Source organism: Mustela erminea, chromosome 6, assembly GCF_009829155.1.
Source record: "Mustela erminea isolate mMusErm1 chromosome 6, mMusErm1.Pri, whole genome shotgun sequence".
Lineage (NCBI taxonomy): Eukaryota > Metazoa > Chordata > Mammalia > Carnivora > Mustelidae > Mustela > Mustela erminea.
The window spans coordinates 90,067,335-90,087,632 of record NC_045619.1 but is presented as its reverse complement, the minus strand read 5'-3'; the positions used below and the strand labels follow the sequence as shown (position 1 = coordinate 90,087,632).

Here is a 20,298-nt window from a genome sequence, read left to right as displayed (position 1 = left end):
GGAAACGTCATATTGTTTTCCAGAGTACCTGCAGCAATTTGCATTGCCACCAACAGAGTAAAAGGGTTCCCATTTCTCTGCATCCTCACCAACACCTATTATTTCTTTTGTTGTTAGTTTTAGCTGTTCTGACAGGTGTGAGGTGATATCTTATTGTGGTTTTAATTTGTATTTGATTTCACATCTCTTTATGGTTTTGATTTGTATTTCTCTGATAATGAGTGATGTTGAGCATCTTTTCATGCATCAGCCATTTGCATGTCTTCTTTGGAAAAATGTTTAATCATGTCTTCTTAACTGGATTAACTTCTTAACCCATTTATTAAGTTGATTATTTGGTTTTTGAGTGTTGAATTTGATAAGTTCTTTATGGATTTTGGATACCAACCCTTTATCAGATATGTCATTTGCAAATATCTTTTTCCATTCAGTAGGTTGTCTTTTAGTTTTTTTTTTTTTTTTTTTTTTAATGGTGGCTTAAAAAATATGATCTTTATTGTCGTACAGCAAGAGCAATGGGAGGCAGACTGTTTCTGGGTTGGTGATTTGGAGGCTGGGGAAATGCCTTCAGAGTTTCACAAGGATGATACATCCCTGATATGCCATCCTCCTTTTCAAATCACCAACAGTCCTCTAGGACAAAACTGGGCGAGATCCATGCCCTCTCAGAGAAGAAAAATGGGGAAGGAGTAAGTGCTCAGGCTGCTCATCAGTCCTCCAGCAATTCTCCTGACACCGGGATATGGCCCTGGGCAGGTTCAAAGACTGCAGTGCAGCTGCTACATACCTGGGATTTATGTCGATGTTTGAATGTATGAATGTCAATGCAGGCAAATGACACCTTCATGAGGGATTTCCTCCAGTGCTGTTACTCTCATCAAATAAATACCTGCGCAGTTAAGGTAGTTGTCCCATTTGAAATTTGTGAACTCCTATGACGTCAAGTCCTTCAGTAGAAGGTTTTCTCATTTTCAAGGCTTTTGTAAGGGCTTTCACGAGTTCTCTGGGGTGTGATGAGGTTAGCCTTTGGTTAGCCATTTTCCACATTCTCCACACTCACGGGCCTTCGTCAAGGGGGACCCAGTAGTGTTTTTAGGAGTTTGGACTCCGAGGTAAAGAATATCCCACATTCAGATACTCACAGAGCCGTTTCAGTATGAATATTTGAATGGTCACTGAAATGGAAGACCCAGTGAATGTTTCAAAGTCACTGTCCTCCTAAAGCCTTTCTCCAGCGTGTACTTTTCTGTGCTTAATGAGGCTAGAACTATGGCTAAAGGATTTCCCACACTCCCTGCACTCGTAAGGTCTTTCTCCAGTGTGAATCCTCCTGTGCTTAATAAGACTGGAGTTTTGAGTGAATGATATCCCACACTCAGTGCACTCATAAGGCCTTGATCCAGTGTGTACTCTCTGGTGTCTGAGGAGACTAGAACTGTAAGTAAAGAATTTCCCACATTCACTGCATTCATAAGGCCTCTCTCCAGTGTGAACTCTCCGATGTTGAAGCAGTGCAGAGCTTTGGCTAAAAGATTTCTCACATTCGCTGCACTTATAAGGCCTTTCTCCACTATGAACTCTACGGTGTTCAATGAGGCTGGAGTTTTGAGTAAAGGATTTTCCACATTCACTGCACTCATAGGGCCTTGATCCTGAGTGAACTCTCTGGTGTTTTATGAGACTGGAGTGGTAGGAAAAGAATTTTCCACACTCGCTGCACTCATAAGGCCTTTCTCCCGTGTGAACACTGCGGTGTTGAAGGAGCGCAGAGCTTTCGCTGAAGGATTTCCCACATTCACTACATTCATACGGTCGTTCTCCAGTGTGAATTCTCCGATGTTTAATGAGGTTAGACTTGTTGCCAAATAATTTGCCACATTCGTCACACTCGTGAGGCCTTGCTCCAGTGTGAACTCTCCGGTGCCGAATGAGGCTAGAGCTCTGCCGAAACGACCTCCCACATTCCCCACACTTGTAAGGCTTTCCCCCGTGTGCACTCTCCAGTGGTCCCTGAGGCTGTAGCTCTTGCTAAAAGATTTCCCACATTCACTGCACATGAAGCATCTGTCTCTAGTGAGGTCTCTCTGGTGATAAGCAAGTGTGTGTTTGCAACTGAAGTCCTTTGTGCCTTCTGCCCAGCTGCGTTGCAGTTTCCTTCCATGGGAGGACGTCCCATACTCAGTTCTCCTGTATGACGTCTCCCTGTTGGGTGGGGCTTGATGCTGGAGGAATCTCGAGGTGGCCAAGATGTCCCTCACAGGCCAAGATGTCACCTCCCCACAGGAAAAGGGTTTCCCTAACACACAGAATTTGTAGTCCTTCACAAAAGAAGCTCTGCCCATGTTGCTTCTGAAGCATTTCTCTCCAGTGTGCTGCTCCTGGTGCGGAAGGTCTGCATCGAAATACAACTGTCCCTTGTGTGCCCCAATACTGTAGAGATTCTGTCCACAAAGTGTTGCCAGGTGCTCACTGGACAGCGAAAGGTCTCTCAAGTCCTGGCCACACACCTCACGAGGATGGGCCTTCTGGGGAGACACAACTGCCTGCAAAGTCCTGACCTGCGACGCTCTTTGTACAGAAATGCTCTGCTTAGGTGCCTCGTCATCCTCTGCTCCCTGCCTGCAGCCCAAGGAGGTTATAAGTGCCAAGTTCTCCAGCATCACTTCCTGGTACAGACATCTCTGAGCCTCATCAAGGAGACCCCATTCCTCCCAGGAGAAGTACACAGCCACGTCTTCAAAGGTCACCCGGAGCCGGGTCCCTGGGCGCGGCCGCCGCCATCGGACTCCGTGGGCGGAGAGCACCGGGCCGGTGGTCCTGGTCTCCGCCCTGGCGAGGGGCAGCCCAAGCCGCGTTGCCAAGCTGTGGATCCGCGAACGTGCAGCGCGGACAGAGCCTCCTCTCGCCGCTTCTCGGTCGCGTTAAGTCAGTATGGACGCAGAAAGCCTGACCCTCTCACCCCGCGCGCAAAACCCGGTTGTCTTTTAGTTTTATCGATTTTTTTTCCTTCACTGTGAAGAAGCTTTTTATTTTGAAGAAGTTCCAATAGTTTGTTCTTGCTTTTGTTTCCCTTGCCTCAAAAGAGGTATCTAGTAAGAAGTTGCTACTGTCAATGTCAAAGAAGTTATAGCCTGTTTTCTCCTCTAGGATTTTAATGGTCTCCTGTCCCCATTTAGATCTTTCAACTATTTTGAATTTACTTTTTTGTATAGTATAAGAAAATAGTCCAGTTTCATTCTTTTGCATGTTGCTGTTCAGTTCTCTGAACATTATTTGTTGAAGAGACTGATTTTTTTTTTCCATTGGATATTCTTTCCCTCTTTGTCAAAGATTAATTAGCCATATAGTTGCATGGGTTTCCTATTCTGTTCTAGTGATCTGTCTATTTTTGTACAAAGTACAATATCCTTTCATGATAAAAACCCTCAACAAAGCAAGGATAGAGGGAACATATCTCAACATCACAAAGGCCATGTAGACAAACTCAATCTATTATCATCCTCAATGGAGAAAAACTGACAGCTTTTCCTCTACAGTCAGGAAAAAGACAGGGATGTACAATCTGACCACTGGTATTGAACACAATAGTGGAAGTCCTAGCCACAGCAATCAGACACCAAAAAATAAAATAAATAAAGTAAAATAAAATAATAAAAGAAAATAAAAGGCAACCAAATTGGGAAGGAAGAAGTTAAACGTTCGGTATTTGCAGATGAAATGATAGTCTCTGTAGAAAACCAAAAGACTGTGTTAGAACTAATACATGAATTCAACAAAGCCACAGGATTCAAAATCAATGAACACAAATCTGTTGCATTTCTATATACCAACAATGATTTGCTTGTGTGCAATGTCTCTCCTCCACCCCTGCTACTTTGACAATGTCTCTTTTTTGCTCATTTTCAGAATTTTATTCTGATGTGCTTTATTTTGTTCTCTATCTATGGGATTTCTCTGTATCTATCTATGGGATTTTGCTCATTTTCTTGCATCTTTGTGGTCAGATTTGTCATCAAATCTGAAACAAAATTTTGCCCATTATATTTTACATTATTTTTCTGGCCCTTTTCTTCCAGTTACATGTAAATATTTTCTCAGGTGTCACTGAATGCCTGTTTATTATTTTTCCTTTTTAACTCAGTCTTAGGTTTCATTTGTTTCTATTGCTATATATTCAAGTTTAAAATCTTTTCCTCCTGATTTGTTTCCTTTTCTCAAGAATTACAGTCATTCACTGCTTATTATACAATCTCTGAAAATAGTCAGTTCATATATATTCTCCAGAGTTTAGTTTTTTTGTCACAGAAGGCAAACCTTCTCAGTGTTGTTCTTTCATGAGTGAATATGGAAACATCTTAAATTCGTTATTTTTTTAAATAATAAATGATATTTACATTGGTAGTGTAAACATACAGTTCAGTGAGATTTTATTATTCTTTATATATTGACATATATTCTCTATAAATTTTTGAAGATAAATTTATGAGACAGATTTACCTATAATTTTTATTTTAATTTCCATTGAGACTTACAACTCAAATACAGCTAGGAAATATTGTCTTTATGATGATTCTTGTTTATATAAGAATGATCTTGTTTCTTTTCTTAAGATTTATTTATTTATTTTAGAAAGAGAGAGAGCATGCACATGAGTCGGGGGAAAAAAAGAGTGAGAGAGAATCTCAAGCAGACTCCATGATGAGCACAGAGCCCTATGTGGGGTTCAATATATGACCCTGAGATCATAACCTGAGTGGAAATCAAGAGTTAGATGCTTTAGCAACTGAGTCATCTAGGTTCCCCAATCTTGTTTCTTCAATGATGTTTCATAGTAAACACTAGTAAAGTAAATTAGAAAAGAATCTTTCCTCATGGGAAGATTATTATTATTATTATTATTATTATTTTTTAAAGATTTTATTTATTTATTTGACAGAGAACACAAGTAGGCAGAGAGGCAGGCAGAGAGAGAGGAGGAAGCAGGCTCCCTGCCGAGCAGAGAGCCTGATGCGGGGCTCGATCCCAGGACCCTGAGATCATGACCTGAGCCGAAGGCAGCGGCTTAACCCACTGAGCCACCCAGGCGCCCCGGGAAGATTATTATTAAAACTTAATTTCTAGGGATGCCTGGGTGGCTCAGTGGGTTAAAGCCTCTGCCTTTGGCTCAGGTCATGATCCCAGAGTCCTGGGATCGAGCCCCGCGTCGGGCTCTCTGCTAGGCAGGGGGCCTGCTTCTTTTCCTCTCTCTCTGCCTCTCTCTCTGCCTACTTGTGATCTCTTTCTCAGTCAAAAAAATAAATAAAATCTTTAAAAAAATACTTGATTTCTATAGATGATATTTTCAAATTTATATTTCTCCTTTATACATCATCTTGATCTATTCAAAATATCTTTATTTTAAAAGATCATCCATTTTTGGTAAAAATATTCTTTATTATACAGCTGAACCCCTGAGCACAGGTTAGGAACATAGAACTCCCATACAGTTTAAATCTGCATATAATTCTTGATTCTATAAAAATGTAACTACTAATAAGTTGCTGTTGACCATAAGCCTTCTGATAATATAGTTTATTAACATATATTTGTCTGTTATATGTATTTTATGCTGTTTTTATAATAAAATAAGCTGGAAAAAAGAAAATATTATTAAGAAAATCATAAGGAAGAGGCAGTACATTTACAGCATTGTACTGTATTTATTGAAAAAAATTTGCATTGAAGTGGACCCATGCAATTTGAACCCATATTGTTCAAGGGTCATCTATATATATATATATATATTTAAATATCAGAAGGATCTGTAGTGCCATCCCCTTTTCATTTCCGATACTTGTCATTCAATTTTGCTATTTTTCCAATGTTACATTTGCCATGGATTTTTTTTCTTCTTACAATTTTATTTATTTATTTGAAAGCCAGAGATCGCAAGCAGGCAGAGAGGCAGGCAGAGAGAGAGAGAGAGAGATGGAAGCAGGCTCCCTGCTGAGCACAGAGTCTGATACGGGGCTCGATCCCAGGACTCTGGGATCATGACCTGAGCCGAAGACAGAGGCTTTAATCCACTGAGCCACCCAGGTACCCCATGTTTGCCAGGGTTTTAAACATCTTACTAGTCTTTCCAAGAATCAGTGGTAAGCTATGTGATCACCTCATACCTGTCAGAATGGCTAAAATCAAAAACAAGAAATAAGTGTTGATGAGGATGTAGAAAAAAAGAGACCCTAAGCACTGTTGGTGGGAATGCAAAGTGGTGCAGCCACTGTGGAAAACAGTATGGAGATTCCTCAGAAAGTTAAAATAGAACTACCTTATAACCCAGTAATTTCTCATCTTGTTATTTAACCAAAAATACTAAAACACTGATTCAAAGGGATACATGAACCCCCATGTTTATTGCGCCATTATATGCAATAGCCAAATTGTGAGAGTAGTCCAATTGTTCATCAATAGATGAATGGATGAAGATGTGGTCTATGTACACAACGGAATATTACTCAACCATTTCATAAAGAATGAAATCTTGCCATTTGCAATGACATGGATGGAGCTAGAGAATATAATGCTAAGTGAAGTAAGTCAGTGAAAGAAAGACAAATACACTATGATTTCACTCATATGTGGAATTTAAGAAACAATACTACTTTAAAAAGGGGGGTGCCTCCGTGGCTCAGTGGGTTAAAGCCTCTGCCTTTGGCTTGTATTGTGATCCCATGGTCCTGAGATCGAGCACCACATTGAGCTCTCTGCTCAGCAGGGAGCCTGCCTCCCCTCTCTCTCTCTATCTGCCTGCCTCTGCCTACTTTTCATCTCTGTCTGTCAAATAAATAAATAAAATCTTTAAAAAAAATGAAAGAAAGAATACTAATGAGCAAGGAAAAAAGAGAAAGACAAACCAAGAAACAGACTCTTTTTTTATATAAATTTATTTATTTTCTGAAAAACAGTATTCATTATTTTTTCACCACACCCAGTGCTCCATGCAATCCGTGCCCTCCATAATACCCACCACCCGGTACCCCAACCTCCCACCCCGCCCCCGCCACTTCAAACCCCTCAGATTGTTTTTCGGAGTCCATAGTCTCTCATGGTTCACCTCCCCTTCCAATTTCTCCCAACTCCATTCTCCTCTCTAACACCCCTTGTCTTCCATGCTATTTGTTATGCTCCACAAATAAGTGAGACCATATAATAATTGACTCTCTCTGCTTGACTTATTTCACTCAGCATCATCTCTTCCAGTCCCATCCATGTTGCTACAAAAGTTGGGTATTCATCCTTTCTGATGGGGGCATAATACTCCACAGTGTATATGGACCACATCTTCCTTATCCATTCGTCCGTTGAAGGGCATCTTGGTTCTTTCCACGGTTTGGCGACCATGGCCATTGCTGCTATAAACATTGGGATACAGATGGCCCTTCTTTTCACTACATCTGTATCTTTGGGGTAAATACCCAGGAGTGCAATGGCAGGGTCATAGGGAAGCTCTATTTTTAATTTCTTGAGGAAATCTCCACACTGTTCTCCAAAGAGGCTGTCAGTTAACTCCTGATTCCATCATAAGGACTGCAAGAGTATATCTCACATCTATTGAACGCAAATCAATCACTTTAATTAAGCTAAGCCCTTTCTAGATTGGTGGGCTACCATCCCACGAAACTTTAGTTAACAGCTAAATACCCTAATCAACTGGCTTCAATCTACTTCTCCCGCCACAAAGAAAAAAAAGGCGGGAGAAGCCCCGGCAGGGTTGAAGCTGCTTCTTTGAATTTGCAATTCAATGTGATATTTCACCACAGAGCTTGGCAAAAAGGGGAATTAAACCCTATTCTTAGATTTACAGTCTAATGCCCTTGTCAGCCATTTTACCTATGTTCATAAATCGATGATTATTCTCCACTAATCACAAAGACATTGGCACCCTTTACCTCTTATTTGGTGCATGAGCCGGAATGGTAGGAACTGCTCTCAGTCTATTAATCCGTGCTGAACTAGGTCAACCCGGCGCTCTGCTAGGAGATGACCAGATTTACAATGTAATCGTAACTACTCACGCATTTGTAATACTTTTCTTCATAGTAATACCTATCATGCTCGGAGGCTTTGGGAACTGATTATCCCTCTAATAATCAGTGCACCTGATATGGCATTCCCACGAATAAATAACATAAGCTTCTGCCTCCTACCCCCCTCTTTCCTCCTCCTATTATCCTCTTCCATGGTAGAAGCAGGTGCAGGAACGGGATGAACTGTATATCCCCCTTTAGCAGGAAACCTAGCACATGCAGGAGCATCCGTAGACCTAACAATTTTCTCTCTACACTTAGCGGGTGTCTCATCTATTCTAGGATCCATCAACTTTATCACTACTATTATCAACATAAAACCACCCGCTATGTCACAATACCAAACTCCCCTATTTGTATGATCTGTTTTAATTACAGCCGTACTCCTACTTCTATCCTTACCAATCTTGGCAGCTGGTATTACCATACTACTCACAGATCGGAACCTGAACACTACTTTCTTTGATCCAGCCAGAGGAGGAGATCCCATCCTATACCAACAACCTGTTTTGATTTTTTGGACACCCAGAAGTATACATCTTAATTCTTCCAGAATTTGGTATTATTTCACACGTTGTAACATACTACTCAGGAAAAAAGAACCTTTTGGTTACATAGGAATAGTATGAGCAATAATATCAATTGGTTTCCTAGGATTCATCGTATGAGCCCACCATATATTTACTGTAGGCCTAGATGTCGACACACAAGCATACTTCACCTCAGCTATTATAATTATCTCTATTCCCACAGGAGTAAAAGTATTTAGCTGACTGGCTACCCTGCACAAAGGAAATATCAAATGATCCCCCACTATACTATGGGCCTTAGGGTTTATCTTTCTATTTACAGTGGGTGTTTTAATGGGCATTGTACTATCAAACTCATCACTAGACATCATTCTTCACGATACATATTATGTAGTAACACATTTCCACTACGTTCTTTCAATAGGGGAAGTATTTGCAATCATAGACGGATTCGTCCACTGATTCCCACTATTCACAGGCTACACCCTAAATGATATCTGAGCAAAAATCCATTTTACAATTCTATTTGTAGGAGTAAACACAACATTCTTTCCTCAACACTTCCTAGGCCTATCAGGTATGCCTCGACGCTACTCTGACTACCCAGATGCTTACACAACATGAAACACAGTATCTTCCATGGGCTCATTCATTTCATTAACAGCAGTAATACTGATAATCTTCATGATCTGAGAAGCCTTTGCATCCAAACGAGAAGTGCTGACAGTAGAACTAACTTCAACAAACATCTAATGATTGCATGGATGTCCTCCTCCATACCATACATTCGAGGAACCAACCTATGTATTATCAAAATAAGAAAGGAAAGAATTGAACCCCCTAAAACTGTTTTCAAGCCAATGTCATAACCACTATGTCTTTCTTGATAAGAGGTATTAGTAAAAATTATATGACTTTGTCAAAGTCAAATTATAGGTGAAAGTCCTTTATATCTCTATGGCGTATCCTTTCCAAATACGCCTCCAAGATGCAACCTCCCCTATCATAGAAGAACTACTACGCTTTCATGATCATATATTAATGATCGTATTCTTAATTAGTTCTCTCATTCTCTACATTATTTCAGTAATGCTAACCATCAAACTCACACATACTAGCACCATAGATGCTCAAGCAGTTGAAACGATCTGAACCATCTTGCCTGCTATTATTCTAATTCTGATTGCTTTACCTTCACTACGAATCCTCTATATGATAGACGAAATTAATAACCCCTCCTTAACCGTAAAGACTATAGGCCACCAATGATATTGAAGCTATGAGTATACAGATTACGAAGATTTAAACTTTGACTCCTACATGATCCCAACTCAAGAGCTAAAACCCGGAGAACTACGATTACTAGAAGTAGACAACCGAATAGTCCTCCCAATAGAAATAACAATTAACATATTAATCTCTTCCGAAAACGTATTACACTCATGAGCCGTTCCATCCTTGGGATTAAAAACTGTTGCTATCCCAGGGCACCTAAACCAAACTACTATTATAGTCATACGACCAGGGCTATACTACGGCCAATGCTCTGAAATCTGCGACTCTAATCACAGCTTCATACCCATTGTTCTCGAGTTAGTACCTCTATCGCACTTTGAAAAATGATCTGCCTCAATATTATAAATTCATTGAGAAGCTAAACAGCATTAACCTTTTAAGTTAAAGATTGAGAGCGTAAACCTCTCCTCAGTGACATGCCACAACTAGATACTTCAACATGATTTATCACTATCTTATCAATAATTATCACCCTATTTTTTATTCCAACTAAAAGTATCAAAATATAATTTTCCAGAAAACCCCGAACCAAAACTAGTGGCTACATCAAAATCTATTACACCTTTGGAAAAGAAATGAACGAAAATCTATTTTCCTCATTCATTACCCCTACAATAATAGGACTACGTATCATTATTATCATTACCATATTCCCAGGTATTATTTCCCTCACCTAACCGACTAATTAATAACCGACTCATCTCTATTCAACAATGACTAGTACAATTAACATCAAAACAGATATTATCTATTCACAACCAAAAAGGACAAACTTGGGCATTAATACTAATATCCCTAATCCTATTTATTGGCTCTACTAATCTATTAGGTCTCCTGCCCCACTCATTTACCCCCACTACACAACTATCTTTAAACCTAGGAATAGCCATCCCCCTATGAGCAGGCACAGTAATTACTGGTTTCTGGTATAAAACAAAAGCCTCTTTAGCCCATTTCCTACTGCAAGGAACACCACTACCCCTAATTCCCATACTTATCATCATCGAAACTATTAGCCTATTCATTCAACCCATAGCCCTGGCCGTACGATTAACAGCCAATATTACCGCAGGCCACTTATTAATTCACCTAATTGGAGGAGCTACTCTAGCCCTAATAAACATTAGTACCATTACAGCAATAATTACTTTCACTATCCTTGTCCTCCTAACCATCCTAGAATTTGCAGTAGCCCTTATCCAGGCCTATGTCTTCACCTTGTTAGTAAGCCTATATTTACATGACAACACTTAATGACCCACCAAACACACTCATATCACATAGTCAACCCAAGCCCATGACCCCTGACAGGAGCCCTTTCCACCCTACTCACAACATCAGGACTAGTAATGTGATTCCATTATAACTCACTATCCCTTCTAACCCTAGGTACTACAGCTAACATACTGACTGTATATCAATGATGACGAGACGTTGTCCGAGAAGGAACATTCCAAGGCCACCACACTCCTACTGTCCAAAAAGGCTTACGATACGGAATAATTCTCTTCATTACATCAGAACTTTTCTTCTTTGCAGGCTTCTTCTGTGCTTTCTACCATTCAAGCCTAGCACCAACCCCTGAGCTAGGAGGTGTGACCACCCACAGGCATTACACCTCTAAACCCCCTAGAAGTACCATTACTCAACACCTTGGTTCTCCTAGCCTCTGGAGTCTCTATTACTTGAGCCCACATAGCCTAATAGAAGGAACCACAAACACATGCTCCAAGCCCTATATATTACAATCTCCCTAGGCTTATTTCACCCTTTTACAAGCCTCAGAATACTACGAGGCCCCATTCACAATCTCTGACGGAATCTATGGTTCCACATTTTTTATAGCCACAGGATTCCATGGCCTTCACGTCATCATCGGATCTACCTTTCTCATTTTATGCTTCCTACGACAGTTAAACTACCACTTCACATCTAGCCACCATTTCGGATTCGAAGCAGCTGCCTAATATTGACACTTCGTAGATGTCGTATGACTATTCCTATATGTATCCATCTATTGATGAGGATCTTATTTCTCTAGTATTAATAAGTACAGTTGACTTCCAATCAACTAGTTCTGGTACAGCCCAGAGAGAAATAATAAATGTAATATTAACCATACTCATCAACGTATCCCTAGCATCCCTACTCATTCTAATCGCATTCTGACTACCCCAGTTAAACATCTATACAGAAAAAGCAAGCCCATATGAATGCGGCTTTGACCTCCTATGATCAGCACATCTACCCTTCTCTATAAAATTGTTCCTAGTAGCCATTACATTTCTACTATTCGACCTAGAAATTGCACTACTCCTACCACTACCATGGGCCTCACAATCAATTAACCTAAAAACTACACTCACCATAGCACTAGCACTAGTTTCCCTATTAACCGCAAGCCTGGCCTACAATAAACTGAAGAAGGCTTAGAATGAAACGAATATGATAATTAGTTTAACAAAAACAAATGATTTTGACTCATTAGATTGTAACTCATATTACAATTATCAAAGTCCATAGTATACATCAACATTTTTCTAGCCTTCTCTATCCTTTATGGGCTACTCATCTACTGATCCCACCTAATATCTTCTCTTCTCTGCCTAGAAGGAATAATGCTATCCCTCTTCATCATAATAACAGTCACCATCCTAACAAACCACTTCACATTAGCTAGCATGACCCCTATCATCCTCCTTGTATTTGCAGCCTGCGAAGCAGCATTAGGTTTATCCCTACTAGTTATAATCTCTACCACATATGGAACAGACTATGTACAAAACTTAAACCTACTACAATGCTAAAAATCATCATCCCAACCATAATACTAATTCTCCTAACATGACTATCAAAACCCAGTATAATCTGAATTAACACAACAGCCCACAGCATACTAATTAGTTTAATTAGCCTAACATATCTCAACCAACTTACAGACAATAATCTAAACTTCTCACTGCTATTTTTCGCAGACTCCTTATCAGCACCCCTACTAACACTCACAACATGACTCCTTCCCCTAATGCTCATAGCAAGCCAACACCATTTATTGAAAGAAACCCTGACCCAAAAAAAAACTTTACATTACAATATTAATCATACTGCAACTGTTCCTAATCATAACATTCACCGCCACAGAACTAATCATATTTTATATCCTATTCAAAGCCACACTCATACCAACATTAATTATCATCACCCAATGAGGCAACCAAACAGAACGACTAAACGCTGGCCTATATTTTTTATTCTATACTCTAGTAGGCTCCCTGCCCCTCCTAATTGCCCTACTATGAGTGCAAAACAACTTAGGTACCCTAATCTCTTAATTATCAATACTGAGCACAACCCCTACCAAATTCCTGATCCAATGCCCTATTATGACTATCATGCATAATAGCGTTCATAGTGAAAATACCTCTATACGGCCTTCATCTATGACTCCCAAAAGCCCACGTAGAGGCCCCTATTGCAGGATCCATGGTCCTTGCCGCCGTACTTCTTAAATTAGGAGGGTACGGAATAATACGAATTACCATGCTACTAAACCCATTAACAAGCTACATAGCATACCCCTTCATAATACTATCATTATGAGGAATAATTATAACCAGCTCCATCCGCTTACACCAAACAGACCTAAAATCCTTAATTGCCTACTCCTCCATAAGCCACATGCCCTAGTAATTATAGCTGTACTCAATCCAATCACCATGAAGCTATATAGGAGCAACAGCCCTAATAATTGCTCATGGTCTGACATCATCTATGCTATTCTGCCTAGCTAATTCCAACTACGCACGCATTCACAGCCGTACCATAATCCTCGCATGAGGACTACAAATACTCCTACCACTAATAGCTGCATGATGACTACTTGCCAGCTTAACTAATCTAGCCCTACCACCCACAATCAACCTAGTAGGAGAACTATTCGTAGTAATAGCCTCATTCTCATGATCCAACATCACTATTGTCCTAATAGGGGTTAACATTACCATCACTGCCCTATACTCCCTATACATACTAATTACTACACAACGCAGAAAATACACACACCATATCAAGAATATCAAACCATCATTCACACGGGAAAACTCCCTAATAGCCCTCCACCTACTACCCTTACTTCTCCTCTCACTCAACCCTAAAATTATTTTAGGACCTATTTACTGTAAATATAGTTTAACAAAAACATTAGATTGTGAATCTAACAATAAAAGCTCAAACCTTTTTATTTACTGAAAAGTACCACGCAAGAACCGCTAACTCATGCTCCCATGTATAAAAACATGGCTTTTTCAACTTTTAAAGGATAGTAGTAATCCATTGGTCTTAGGAACAAAAAATTGGTGCAACTCCATATAAAAGTAATTAACCTATTTACTTCTTCAATACTCGTAACACTATTCATACTAACTCTTCCCATTATAATAACTAACACCACCATATATACCAATAAACTCTACCCTCAATACGTAAAAACCACCATTTCACATGCCTTCATAATCAGCCTAATCCCCACAATAATATTCCTTCACCTAGGACAAGACACAATAATTTCAAACTGACACTGAATTACAATCCAAACAATAAAACTATCACTTAGCTTTAAACTCGATTACTTTTCAATAAACTTTATACCAGTAGCGCTATTCATCACGTGATCAATTATAGAGTTCTCAATATGATATATACACTCAGACCCCCACATCAATCGATTTTTCAAATACCTACTCCTGTTTCTCATTACCATAATAATTCTGGTTACTGCCAACAATATATTCCAACTATTCATCAGCTGAGAGGGAGTAGGTATTGTCATTCTTACTTATTGGATGATGGTATGGACGAACAGACGCCAACACAGCCGCACTACAAGCCATCTTATACAACCGCATTGGGGAGGTAGGACTCATCCTAGCTATAGCCTGATTCCTAACCAACCTAAATACATGAGACTTTCAACAAATCTTCATAACTAAGCACAAAAACCTAACCATCCCTCTCATAGGCTTACTATTAGCAGCCACCGGAAAATCTGCACAATTTGGCCTTCACCCATGACTACCCTCAGCAATGGAAGGCCCAACTCCTGTATCAGCCCTACTGCACTCAAGTACAATAGTTGTAGCAGGAGTATTTCTACTAATCCGATTCCACCCCCTAATAGAACATAACAAAATAATACAAACCATCACACTATGCTTAGGAGCAATTACAACCCTATTTACAGGCAATTTGTGCTTTAACACAAATGACATCAAAAAAATTGTTGCTTTCTCCACTTCAAGCCAACTCGGACTAATAATTGTAACCATCGGCATCAACCAACCCTACCTAGAATTTCTCCATATCTGCACTCATGCATTCTTCAAAGCCATACTATTCATATGCTCCGGATCAATCATTCACAGCTTAAATGACGAACAAGACATTCTAAAAATAGGAGGACTATTCAAAGCATTACCATTCACCACCACCTCCCTAGTTGTTGGAAGCCTAGCACTCACAGGAATACCTTTCCTAACAGGATTCTATTCCAAAGACCTAATCATCGAGACCGCCAACACGTCGTATACCAATGCCTGAGCCCTTCTAATAACCCTCGTTGCCACCTCCATAACAGCCCGCCTACAGCACTCAAATTATATTCTTCACACTATTTAGGACAACCCCGCTTCAACCCTATCATTACAATCAACGAGAATAATCCACTCCTAATCAATTCCATTAAACGTCTCTTATTCGGGAGTATCTTTGCAGGATTCTTAATCTCCTACAATATTACACCCACCACCACCCCACAGATAACTATGCCTCATTATCTTAAAATAATAGCTCTTACCGTAACTATCCTAGGTTTCATCCTGGCACTAGAACTTAGCCTCATAATGCAGAGCCTAAAATTCAAATACCCCTCGAGCCTATTCAAATTCTCAAACATGCTGGGTTATTTCCCCACCATTATTCACCGCCTAATACCCAAACAAATCTACTAGTAAGCCAAAATCAGCATCAGCACTACTAGATATAATTTGACTAGAAAAAATTTTACCAAAATCCATCTCCCACTTCTAATAAAATCTTCAATTACCATCTCAAGCCAAAAGGTCTAATCAAACTATATTTTATATCATTCATGTTAACCCTGGCCCTCAGCCTACTAGCACTTAATTTCCACGAGTAACCTCCATAATTACCAACACCCCAATAAGAAGGAATCAACCTGTAACAATAACAAGTCAAGTTCCATAGCTATATAAAGCTGCAATTCCCATAGCCTCTTCACTGAAAAAGCCTGTATCACCTGTATCATAAATAACTCAATCACCCGCCCCATTAAACTTTAATACAACCTCAACCTCAACATCATCACCCTTTAAAATATAACAAGCAGTTAATAACTCAGATAGCAAGCCAACAATAAAGGCACCAAAAACAGCCTTATTAGAAACCCAAACCTCAGGATATTGCTCTGTGGCTATAGCCGTAGTATATCCAAAAACAACCAACATCCCCCTTAAATAAATTAAAAACACCATTAAGCCCAGAAAAGACCCCCCAAAACTTAACACAATACCACAACCAATAGCCCCACTAATAATTAAGACCAACCCGCCGTAGATAGAAGAAGGTTTTGAAGAAAACCCTACAAAACTAACTACAAAAATAACACTTAGAATGAATACAATGTATGTCATCATTATTCCTACATGGAATCTAACCATGACTGGTGACATGAAAAATCACTGTTGTATTTCAACTATAAGAACATTAATGACCAACATTCGTAGGACTCACCCGTTAACCAAAATCATCAACAACTCATTCATTGATCTCCCCGCTCCATCAAACATTTCAGCATGATGAAACTTTGGCTCCCTCCTCGGAATCTGCCTAATCCTTCAGATTCATACAGGTTTATTCTTAGACATGCACTATACATCAGACACAGCCACAGCCTTTTCATCAGTTACCCATATCTGCCGAGACGTCAACTACGGCTGAATCATTCAATACATACACGCAAACGGAGCTTCCATATTCTTTGTCTGTCTATTCTTGCATGTAGGATGGGGCCTATACTATGGATCTTATATATTCCCCGAAACATGAAACATTGGTATTATTTTATTATTCGCAGTCAAGGCACAGCATTCATAGGTTACGTATTACCATGAGGACAAATATCATTTTGAGGTGCAACCATAATTACTAATTTATTATCAGCTATCCCGTACGTTGGAACTAACCTTGTAGAATGAATCTGAGGGGGATTTTCAGTAGACAAAGCCACCCTAACACGATTTTTCACCTTCCACTTCATCCTACCATTCATCATTTCAGCACTAGCAGCAGTTCACCTACTATTCCTCCATGAGACAGGATCTAACAACCCTTCCGGAATCCCATCCAACTCCGACAAAATCCCATTCCACCACTACTATACCATCAAAGACATCCTAGGTGCCTTATTTCTTATTTTAATACTAATATTACTAGTACTATTCTCACCTGATCTATTAGGAGATCCAGACAACTACATTCCTGCCAACCTGTGTTTTGAGCACCTCCCTATGTTAAACCTGAATGATACTTCCTATTTGCATACGCTATCCTACGGTCCATTCCTAATAAACTAGGAGGAATACTAGCCCTAATTTTCTCCATTCTAGTCCTAGCCATCATCCCCCTACTCAAAACAATGAAGCATGATATTCTGCCCACTAAGCCAATGTTTATTCTGACTACTAGTAGCCAACCTCCTAACCCTAACCTGAATTGGTGGTCAACCAGTAGAACACCCATTTATCACCATCGGCCAACTAGCCTCAATCCTTTACTTCACGATTCTCCTAGTCCTTATACCAACCGTCAGCATTATCGAAAATAATCTATTAAAATGAAGAGTCTTTGTAGTATATTAATTACTTTGGTCTATAAACCAAAAATGGAGAACCCTATCTCCCTAAGACTCAAGGAAGAAGCAATAGCCCCACCATCAGCACCCAAAGCTGACATTCTAACTAAACTATTCCCTGATTTCCTCACTATCAATTTTTTAATTCATATATTTAATAACATTTAATGTGCTTCCCCAATATGTGTTTTCCCACCCCCCCATGTACGTCGTGCATTACAGTAGATTTAAGTTGGAAAGTATTATTTAAAAAGAATAAGTTGGGCATTCAGGCACCTGAGAGGATCAGTCAGTTCAGTGTCGGACTCTTGGTTTCCACTCAGGTCATGTTCTCATGGGTCAAGAGGTTGAGCCCCATGTCATGCTCTGTGCTCAGTGGGGAGTTTGTTTGAAATTCTTTCCCTATGACCCTGCCCAAACTCTCTCTGTCTCATTCTCACTCTTTCTATCACTCTCAATTAAAACAACAACAACAACAACAATGAAAGAAAAAGAACAAGAAAAAGAAGAAGAAAGAAACTGGGCATTACTGTCCATCACTAGTGACTGTGTATATTGCCAGGAGCAATATTAAGACAAACACCAGACAATACATTGTTTACACAATAGAATGATATATAAAAGTCAGGTTCAACAACAAACTATTAAAATAAAGGAAATCAATTCTGTGAAACAAAGTCATACTTGAGATAGAGTGAGGTTCATCTTGAAAAATGCTCTAATATTCAGTATATCTCCAATATCCAGGACATTCAGAATTAACAGTGTTCCAGGTAACTCACCTTGAAAAAGTTCTGGTATTTTTTATGGAGAAGGATTTTCAGTAATGGCCATGAGGCATATGACAGAAATTGCCACAAAATCAATGGTGGAAAATAAAAAAAATCAAACAATTGTATTTCTCTTCTCTAGAAGTTTCTTTAGTGCTTTTTTGACACCTTTGTTTCTCAGGGAGTAAATCAAAGGATTCAACATGGGAGTGACTAAAGTGTAACATAAGGAGGCCACTTTACTCAGCTCAGGAAATCTGTCTGGAGTGAGATACATAAAAAAGACGGCACCATACAGTACACCCACGACTCCTAAGTGAGAGCTGCAAGTGGAGAAGGCTTTCTTACATCCCTCAGAGGAGCGTATCTTCAGAACTGTGGACACAATATACATGTAAGAAACAGTAATAACTATGATGGTAGGCATGATAATGATACCAGATAAGGAGAAAGAAACCATCTTATAGGGCACCTGGGTGGCTCAGTGGATTAAGCTGCTGCCTTCGGCTCAGGTCATGATCTCAGGGTCATGGGATCGAGTCCTGCATCGGGCTCTCTGCTCGTCAGGGAGCCTGCTTCTCTCTCTCTCTCTGCCTGCCTCTCTGTCTACTTGCGATCTCTCTCTGTCAAATAAATAAATAAAATCTTAAAAAAAAAAAAGAAAGAAACCATCTTATAGATGAAGAGGTCAGAACAAGATATCCTTTGAAGTGGACGAGTATCACAGTAAAAGTGGTCAATGGCCCGGGAAGCACAAAAGGGTAAAGTAAATGTCATGCCTGTTTGAAGAACTGAGCTGATACAGCCACAAAAATAGGAACCAGCCACCAACTGAATGCAGAGGCGAGTTGACATCTGGACAGAGTAGAGGAGTGGGTTGCAGATGGCAATGAAGCAGTCATAAGCCATGGCTGCCAGGAGAAATCCCTCAGTCACAATGAACAAGGCAAAGAGAAAGAACTGGATCAGACAGCCGGCAAAGGAGATGGACTTGCTCTCAGACCAGAAGTTGATCATAGCTTTGGGTGCAATAACAGAAGAATAGAAGAGATCAATGAAGGAGAGGTTGCCTAGGAAGAAATACACTGGTGTGTTCAGCCGGGGATCAGTCATAATAATGGTCATCATCCCCACATTCCCTAGAAGAATCATGGAATACACAAGCAGAAAGAGCAGGAAAAGGAGAATGTGGAGTTCTGGGCGGACCCTGAAGCCTACAAGAATGAAGTCAGTCACTACTGAGTGATTGCTTGTTCCCCTGTCACCCATGGCAGAAACCTGCTGAGAGACACAAGGAAAAATAAACAAATGAACCCCTTGGTTCTAGCTAGAAATAATCATTACAGACTTAGGACTTAAAAACCTTTTCTATAGTGATCATACATTTTAACTTTATAAAATCACTGTCCATTAAATTTAAACCATTGCAACTAATGGTGAATCAAAAGTTAGATTTATGTCCCTCTTCATACAAGTGGTAGAATTAGACTTTCTTTCCTCTATATCTATTGCAATTCCTTTCCACCAAAATGCATATGCAAGTATCACTTAGGTGTATGTTTCTGAATCATGATTTAATTGGAATTGGAAGAAATTGGAGTAATTGGAAGAATGCACAAATAATTTAATAGAATAATATAGATAGAAAACATAACTTTGAGTCTTCACATTACAAAGCAGCAGATATAAAGAAAGTGACTGAATTT

General features: G+C 39.7%; 2 protein-coding genes and 5 pseudogenes across 2 annotated transcripts; 5 read left to right on the top strand and 2 right to left on the bottom strand.

Annotated features, from left to right (window-relative positions):
- Positions 1-472: 472 nt before the first annotated feature.
- LOC116593562 (zinc finger protein 154-like) lies at positions 473-2,921 on the bottom strand (the record flags this gene model as incomplete). The annotated part of the gene is given in 2 exon segments (XM_032347855.1): positions 473-1,985; positions 1,988-2,921. Coding segments are annotated over 2 exon segments (1,701 nt in total), but the record flags the coding sequence as incomplete, so codon positions are not given.
- A 4,914-nt stretch (positions 2,922-7,835) lies between these two features.
- Positions 7,836-9,482, top strand: LOC116593884 (annotated as a pseudogene).
- Positions 9,483-9,541: 59 nt separating this feature from the next.
- On the top strand, positions 9,542-10,243 carry LOC116593887 (annotated as a pseudogene).
- Positions 10,244-10,419: 176 nt separating this feature from the next.
- LOC116593886 lies at positions 10,420-11,255 on the top strand (annotated as a pseudogene).
- A 2,968-nt stretch (positions 11,256-14,223) lies between these two features.
- On the top strand, positions 14,224-16,670 carry LOC116593561 (annotated as a pseudogene).
- Positions 16,557-17,811, top strand: LOC116593885 (annotated as a pseudogene).
- An 896-nt stretch (positions 17,812-18,707) lies between these two features.
- On the bottom strand, positions 18,708-19,900 carry LOC116593888 (olfactory receptor 9K2-like). The gene is made up of 2 exons (XM_032348506.1): positions 19,262-19,900; positions 18,708-19,052 (listed from the first exon to the last, which is right to left on the bottom strand). The coding sequence occupies exons 1-2, from the start codon at positions 19,859-19,861 to the stop codon at positions 18,708-18,710; spliced, it is 945 nt and encodes a 314-aa protein (XP_032204397.1). The 5' UTR covers positions 19,862-19,900.
- Positions 19,901-20,298: the final 398 nt, after the last annotated feature.

Coding starts and splice junctions, on each gene's coding strand:
- LOC116593888 (XM_032348506.1), bottom strand. CDS start 19,861: ATGGGTGACAGGGGAACAAGCAATCACTCAGTAGTGACTGACTTCATT. Junction 19,053..19,261: donor ACCTCTTCATCTATAAGATG/GTTTCTTTCTTT, acceptor GTGCCCTATAAG/ATGGTTTCTTTCTCCTTATC.